The sequence below is a fragment of the Chrysochloris asiatica genome, unplaced genomic scaffold (assembly GCF_000296735.1).
Source record: "Chrysochloris asiatica unplaced genomic scaffold, ChrAsi1.0 scaffold00444, whole genome shotgun sequence".
Lineage (NCBI taxonomy): Eukaryota > Metazoa > Chordata > Mammalia > Afrosoricida > Chrysochloridae > Chrysochloris > Chrysochloris asiatica.
The window spans coordinates 329,391-337,851 of record NW_006408962.1 but is presented as its reverse complement, the minus strand read 5'-3'; the positions used below and the strand labels follow the sequence as shown (position 1 = coordinate 337,851).

At 36.1% G+C, this 8,461-nt stretch overlaps 1 protein-coding gene and 1 pseudogene across 1 annotated transcript; both read left to right on the top strand.

Annotated features, from left to right (window-relative positions):
* The first annotated feature begins 330 nt into the window (after positions 1-330).
* Positions 331-1,257, top strand: LOC102820628 (olfactory receptor 4N5-like). Its single transcript, XM_006877155.1, has one exon. It carries the CDS (start codon positions 331-333, stop codon positions 1,255-1,257), a length of 927 nt encoding a protein of 308 aa, XP_006877217.1.
* A 5,071-nt stretch (positions 1,258-6,328) lies between these two features.
* Positions 6,329-7,143, top strand: LOC102820252 (annotated as a pseudogene).
* The last annotated feature ends 1,318 nt before the right edge of the window (positions 7,144-8,461 follow it).

The window sequence follows — 8,461 nt, the reverse complement described above, 5'->3', positions numbered from 1 at the left end:
ATACTTGGAGATATGTTGTGTTTCAATCAGAAAAAATTCTCATGTGACTCAAGAAGGTAGGAATTCCAAGGTTTAGTAACCTAGACTCCAAAAGTGGAGAACAGCTCTGTAGAAGTACATGGTTAATTGGAAATAAGAGTATTGAGCTGAAATTAGTGTTTATTTTGTTTTAATCTAAGGGAATAAAAGAGGTAGGAGAAAGTTAATATATTGTTGTTTTTAGCTGATGTCATGGGTGTTAGATGTTTTTAGATGGAGAAGGACTATGAGGTAGATGGATGAGATGGAAAAAAAAAAATTTGTTTCCTATTGAACATGCAGGCCAAGAAGATGGAGATAAGAAACAGCACAGTGATGACAGAATTCATCCTTCTTGGTCTTACCCAGTCTCAAGATATTCAACTCCTGGTCTTTGTGTTAGTTTTAGTTTTCTACCTCATCATCCTCCCTGGGAATTTCCTCATCGTCCTCACTATCGTATCAGATCCTGGTCTCTCAGCCCCCCTCTACTTTTTCCTTGGCAACTTGGCCTTTCTGGATGCATCCTACTCCTTCATTGTAGCTCCCAGAATGCTGATGGACTTCTTCTCTAAGAAGAAGATTATCTCCTACAGAGGATGCCTCACTCAGCTCTTCTTTTTGCACTTCCTTGGAATAGGGGAGATGTTCCTTCTCGTTTTTATGGCCTTTGACCGTTATATCGCTATATGTCGACCTCTACATTATTCAACTATCATGAAACCTAGAGTTTGTTATGGATTATTGATGCTTCTCTTTCTTGGGAGCTTTGCTCATGCCTTTGTACAAGTGGCACTTATCCTCCACTTGCCCTTCTGTGGCTCAAACCAGCTGGATAACTTCTTCTGTGATGCCCCACAGATAATCAAGTTGGCCTGCACAGATACCTTTGTAGTAGAGGTTCTGGTTGTCTCCAACAATGGCTTGCTCATCCTGCTGTGTTTCCTGGGGCTTCTGGCCTCCTATGCTGTCATCCTCTTTCATTTAAAAGGACACTCTTCTGAAGGGAAGAACAAAGCTGTGTCAACATGTACCACTCACATTATCATTGTATTTCTCATGTTTGGACCTGCCATTTTCATCTATACTCGCCCCTTCAGAACCTTTTCAGCTGACAAAGTGGTTGCACTCTTCCACACAGTGATCTTTCCTTTGCTGAACCCTGTAATTTATACCCTTCGCAACCAGGAAGTGAAAGCTTCCATGAGAAGATTATTTAATCGGCATATATCCAGATGAAAGGGATTTTCTTTTTCTTTCCTTCTTTCTTTTTTAGGTAATCCATATTGATAATTCTTCTGAAATGAATTATTTTATTTCAAAAAGTGCATTTTTGAGCACCTCTCATTTGTTAGAACAATTCTAGGCACTAGAGAGAGAGTAACTCATGAGACAGTTAAAGTCACTGCTCTTCTGGAGGTACAATCTGGAAAATGACAGACAATGAGATAGTAAGTAAAAAGCATAGTTTCAGAAAGCAATATTATTCTGAGGAAACAAACAAAAAGCCCAAAATGATAGATTGTCACCATAGGTTGGGAATATCCAATTTACTTTTAGAAGACCCAAGTAGGGTCTTCTTTAGAAGTGACAATCTGGCTGATCCATAGCTGAACATTGTAGTGGCAGAGCATTCTAAGCAGAGGAAAGATAATTCAAAAGCTGAAGATTATGCTGGACTTGGTATATTTGAGGAACACAATGAAGTCTAGTTTGGCTGAAATACAGTAATTGAATGTGAAATTATCAAAGTTGGGGATTGTGGAAATGTTCAAAACATAGATGGTTTATTAAGTGAATATCAAGAAGTTGAATTTATTATCATTGCAACAAGAAGCCATTGTAAAGCTTTAGGCATTTCCTGTACAGCACTTTCATAAATGAGTTGTAATCATATTTTGAAGATTCTGTGCAGGGATCAATGAACTATTAAATATCATTAAAAGGCAAATATTATTTTTGTTAAGTGTATTTAAACTGCTCAGTTTTTTACATCATTAGGAAGAAAGAGGGAAAAGGCTGCTGGTTATTTTCGTGGGACATAGTCATGAACTTTTTTTCACCCCAGAACTTCATGGTTACTACTAGCAGATTCTTAAGAATTCTAGCTGCAATTGCCATCATAGGATAAGCACTGGACTGCAAGATTGATTGGAACCAAGAGGTTGGCAGGTCAAACTCACTAGCTGCTTCTTGGAAACCCTATACTGGGTTGCTATGAGTGGAAACTGACTTGACAACACTTACAACAATAACAATGACATAATGATAGTTCTTTGATGAATCATTCTGTTCTGTGGCAGATAGCAGAAACCATACTAATTAGTTTTTGTTGTTGTTGTTGCGGCTATATGCCATGGAGTCAGTTCTGACTCATAGCAACCCTGCACAGGGTTTCCAAGGCTGTAAATCTTTATGGGAGCAGAAAGCCTCATCTTTCTCCCATGGAACAACTGGTAGTTTCAAACTGCTGACCTTGAGATTAGCAGCCCGATTCATAACCACTATGCTTAGGGTGATCATAATTTAATACAGGAAAGCAAGTACTTACAAAATGCTTGAATAGCCTTGAGGAGAAAACTACAGGCTTGTCATTCAGAGATACCTCCCAGAACTATACAGAAGATTTAGAAGAAAAATACAACAGATCTAGTCAAGGGAGTTGTCTCTACTGCAGTCTTTGCCATCTGTTGTCAGGAAGGTACGGCCACTTTAAGTACAATGTCTCTCTACATTTCTAACTAAAGGAAGCCTCTCATATTACTGCTTCTCCTCCCAAATTAGATTATATCCAAATTCCAGTCTTACATGAATACATAGAATAGACAGCACCAAAAACATAGCTAGAACCAAAATGCAAGGGGGGGGGGGGCTAGGATTAATTTTTACATTTGATTAAAAATAATCTAAGGTTAAAATATTTATGAATATAAATCATGTTAAAATATTCAGATTCTAGGAAAAGTTGTCTAAATCCTCAACTACCACTTTCTCGATACTTATTCTCTGCTTATAACCTTGCTTCCTATTTCACTGAGGAAAAAAAAAAAAAAAAAAATTAGAAGAGAATTTCTCCAGCTCTCATCACTACCTTGACCCTGCATCTATGACCTTGCACATGGAATGACCCTGTATTGATTCCAACCTCCCCCCCCCCTGCCCAACACACACACAAAAAGTCAACTCTCACATGCATCCTAGATTTATTTCATCCACTCTCTGCTGCCCAAGGCAATTACTCTGGTAATTCTTTTCTCTCTCTCTCTCTCTCTTTTTTTATGTCATTAAATTCTTCCTCCCTGTTGCATATTTCTCTTTAGCACATAACCACATTCCTCAATGCTACATAAAACCTATTTTCCCACTTCCTCCATTCATATACCACCTCATTTCTCTTCTTCTCTTTACAGCAAAGCTCCTCAAAAGAGTTTATATTTTCTGTCTACTATTTTATTCCTCTTAAACTCACCCAGTCACTGTAATAAAACTGCTTTTGTCTTGATTACCAATGGTCTCTGGTCTCATTGGTTTTTATTCAAGTCTCAATATTTTCCATTTGTGAGCAGCATTTACCAGTGTGGATCACTCCCTCTACTTTGATCCAATGCCTTCCCAGGAGTCTTCACTTTCCTAGTTTCCCTCTTACCTAATCAGCTTTTCCTATATTCTTCTTTGAGGGTTACTTCTCAACTCCCAATATTCTTGACTTTAAATGATATCTATGTATTGATATATATTAGACTCCTGATGACTGGTCTACTAACCACATGGTTGGCAATTCAAACCCACCAACTTCTCCTTGGAAACATTATACAGGGTCTCAATGAGTCTGAACCAACTCAACGACACTTAACAACAACATATATTGATATTCTCTACACGCATATCTTTCTCATAAACTCTAGGAACTGGTACCTGCAACTTGTGCCTCAGCTGCACTTGCATGTCTTAATCTCACCTCACAAATAATTTATTCTAGACAGCTGATCTTCACCATACACTTCTTCCTACCTTCACTATATTATCTTTGCTAATTGTAATTCCATCCTTCTTGCCTTTGATCCAAATCCATGGAATCATAATATTCTGGGCATATTTTCTTTCATATTTTATGTCCTATCTGTTAAATAAAAACTTGGAATAACTCTGTCATCATTGTTTGGTGTCATTGAGTTAGTTCTGACTCATAGAGACACTGAATACAACAGAAAGAAACAGTGCCTGGTGCTGCAAAATCCTCACAGCTATTGTTATGTCTGAGCCCATTGTTTCAGACAGGATGTAGTCCACCTCATTGTGTTTTATTCCCTTTTTTGTTGACCCTCTACTTTATTAAACATGATATCTGTCTCACAGGACTACTGATGACATGTCTCAAAGTATATCAGGTTAAATCTCACCATCCTTACTTCTAAGGAGCTTTCTAGCTGTTCTTCTTCCCAAGGCAAATTTATTTGTGTTAGCAGTCCAGGGTTAATATTCTTCATCAACACCACATTTCAAAAGCATCAATTCTTTTTTAGTCTTTTTTATTTATTGTTCAGCCTTCTCATGTATCTGAGAAAATTGAAAATATCATGGCTTGGGTCTGACACACCTTAGTTCTCAAAGTGATAGCTTTGTACTTTAACACTTTAGAGAGGTCTTTGGAAGCAGATTTTCTGAATAAAGTGATATATAAATCATCAAAAGAAGATGGAAGGAATACACAGTGTCATTTCACCAAAAAGAAAGGTCGATATTCAACCATTTCAAGAGGTAGCCTATGATCCTGAAGGAAGAAGTCCAAGTTGCACTGAAGGCACTGGCAAAAACAAGGCTTCAGGGATTGATGGAATACAAATTGCAATCTTTCAACAAACTGAGGCTACACTTTGGAGCTACTCACTCATCTATGCCAACCAATTTGGAAGACAACTACTTGGCCAACTGATTGAAAGAGGTCCATATTTGTGTCCAAAGAGAGATGACCCAACAGAATGCAGTTATCATTGAACAGTATCATTAATATCACATGTAAGTAAAATTTTGCTAAAGATGATTCAAAAACAGTGTCAGTAGTACATTGATGGGGAAATGCCAGAAACGCAAGATAGATTCAGAGAGGATGTGGAATGAGGGATATCATTGCTGATGTCACGTGGATCTTGGTTGAAAGCAGACAATACCAGAAGGATGTTTATTTGTGCTTTATTGACTTTGAAAGGCTTTCAACTGTGTAGATCATGACAAGCTATGGATAACACTGTGAATAATGAGTTTTCCTGAATACTTAATTGTGCCCATGAGAAACCTGTACATTCAAACAGAACAAGGTGATACTGAATAGTTTAAAATCAGGAAAGATATGCACCAGAACTGATTTTTTTTTTCACCATTCTTATTCATTCTGTATGTTGAGCAAATAATCCAAGAAGTTGGATTATATGAAGACGAATGTGGCATCAGGACTAGAGGAAGAGTCACTAATAACCTGCAATATGCAGATGATACAACCTTGCTTGCTGAAAGCAAAGAGGATTTAAAATACTTACTGTTGAAGATCAAATACTACAGCCATCAATATGGATTGCACCTCAATGTAAATAAAACAAAAATTCTCATAACTGGACCAATAAATGCCAACATGACAAATGGCATTCTAGTTCTGACTCAGAGCAACCCTTTATAGGGTTTCTGAGGAGCAGCTAGTATTTTTGAATTATCAACCTTGTGGTTTGAAGTCCAATGCTGATTCTACAGTGTCACACCAGGAGTCTATGTATCTATTTATATATATACCCCTGCATACATATATCTGTCTATCTATCTATCTATCTATCTATCTATCTATCTATCTATCTATCTATATGAGATACATGAAGAAAATCAAAGAAGGTATAATTTTTTTAATGCTTATATGAGATCATCAAATAACAAAAGTTGAGGGTAACTTTCATATTTTCATTTTATGGACATGTATTTTTATCCTGATTAATTTTATGGAATTAAGAAATTAAAAACAAAATATTTTGTCATACTTAAAGGATATTAAATGGGTCTGCTGAAATCTTTGCATTACATTTTAATAGGTATGTCAAGTGTTTAATTGTAATCAGTTCAAAACTATTGAGTATTTTTAAGTTTGTGTAATAGAAACCTGTGTGATTTCAATTATTTTTTATTTCTGTGCCATATATGATAGCTATTTGTAAGTGGATCCCATAAGAAAAATTGCCACTGAGTTATTAGTTAGATTACAAATACCATGTTCTAGTAAATTTTTAAGTGATATCATTATTCCTTAACATATAATTATATATCTACCTCACACATCCGTTCTCCCATATATTTCCTACTGAGCAACTTATCTCTCATTGTTATGTACCTGAATTTCTTTGCCATTCTAAAGATGATCATGTACTTCTTTAGACCATCTCCTTTGAGGACTACATTTCAGGGATCTTCTTTTTGCGCCTCATGAGTAGAGCTGAGACTGGGTTGCTTACCTGCATGTCTTTTGACAGGAACATTGCCATATACAAACCTCTTCATAATTCAAAATTATGAACCCAGAACTGTGGATAGGGCTTGTGGTGACTTCTTGAACAATGGAGTTTTTGCATTTTATTCTCTACTTGTCATTCTGTGGCACCAAAATTGTAGGAAGTTTCTTCTGTCGGACCTTCCTTTGGTCTTCCAGTTGACTTGTACTGATATTTTTGTTTTGAGGATCTTTATGGTTTCAACTAGTGGTATGATTGTTCTTATAAGTATTCTGCTTTTGCTCCCCTGCTACATCATTGTTCTTGTCACTATCAAGAACCACTCTTCCAAAGGATCATCCAAGGGCTCTTTCTACTTGCATGGCACACTTTCTAGTTGTATTCATGTTCTTTGGGCTCTGCATATTCATCTATCTAGTTCATTGCACAGGGTAATGTGGTGTAGTTTTCCCAACATTGAAATATTGGTAACTTAGTTTGTTCTTCATTTCCTGATTTCTCAAAGCATAAATAAGTGAAACTTATCTCAAACTTCCTGATGGACAAAGTTCTCTCTGTTTTCTATACTATTTTCACCCCCTTTCTAAATTCACTTATCTATACTTTGAGAAATTAGGAAATGAAGAAAAAAACAAGTTAGCAGTATTTCAGTGTTGGGAAGGCTACACCACATTACCCTGTGCAATGAACTATATCTCCTATCTGAGATTCAGCATCACCGATTGTGTTTTATGAAGCAACATCAAATTAAACTGAAAATGTTTGAGGATAAGAAGATGCCAGAGTTGATAGTTGTGCCTAAAAGTTAGTGTAGTGTATGCAAACATTATGCTATTATGGATTCTCTAAGAAATCAGTTGATATCTGTAGGCTATTTTTATAAAAATTTACTATCATTAAAATTGTAAACATAAATTTAGAGATGCATAGTCTCCTTGTTTTTATAAACATACCTTACATTAGGACTAGTTGGAGATGCCTGAGACACAATATTGTTCATTGTCTTCAAGCCCAGGCACTCCCACTCTGTGGCATAGCATTGTTGTACTCTGATGGTGTCCACTTGCAAACATTCAGTTAGGAGTATCATAATTAGCATTAAAATATTTTTAAAGGCAAATTAAGATGTGGAGAGATTATTTTGAACAATTTGCAACAATCTTCGTCAATGGGTCCAGTTGAGTTCTAACTCAACTGCTTAGGAGAGCAGTTTGGACGATGTAAAATTTAGCAGTGCTGGACTAAAACAACATAGTTTCTAATAGGTGTGCCAATAGCTAACACACTTGGCAAGTGGTATAACAAATAATCAAGAGGCTAATTATGGTTCTTAAATCACAGAAAGTAAACTGCTTAAAACAGAATGGTTTCATAACCTGGCTAAAAATAGATATGTTGGATTCATTTAATATTGGAACTAAATGTTTTGGGAAATCATTAACTATTAGACTAATGACAAGTTTTTCATTTCCCAAATTAAAATATTCCAAAATATTACTGGTCTTACTTAGTATAAGCTGTATCTCATTTTCAAAATCATGTGGCCTGTAGAAAAAAAAAAAAAAAAAAAGGGATAAAAAGAATTCCAGAACTATAAAGCATAAATCTCATTACCTTGCTTTATTATTAATAAACTAAAAATATTTTCATGTGTAAAGGAGTTGGTGATAGAAAATCATCTTCTTAAAATCTAGACATGTAGATAAATTCGAATATTTGAGTATTTATCCATTCTTTATACAAATATATAATCAATGTCTATGATATAATCAATGTCTATAGTAGCGTAGTGGTTACGAATTGGGCTGCGAACCGCAAGGTCAGCAGTTCGGAACTACCAGCTGCTCCGCGGGAGAAAGATGAGGCTTTCTGCTCCCGTAAAGATTTACAGCCTCGGAAACCCTGTACAGGGTCATTATGGGTCGGGACCGACTCAACAGCACTTAACAACAACAACA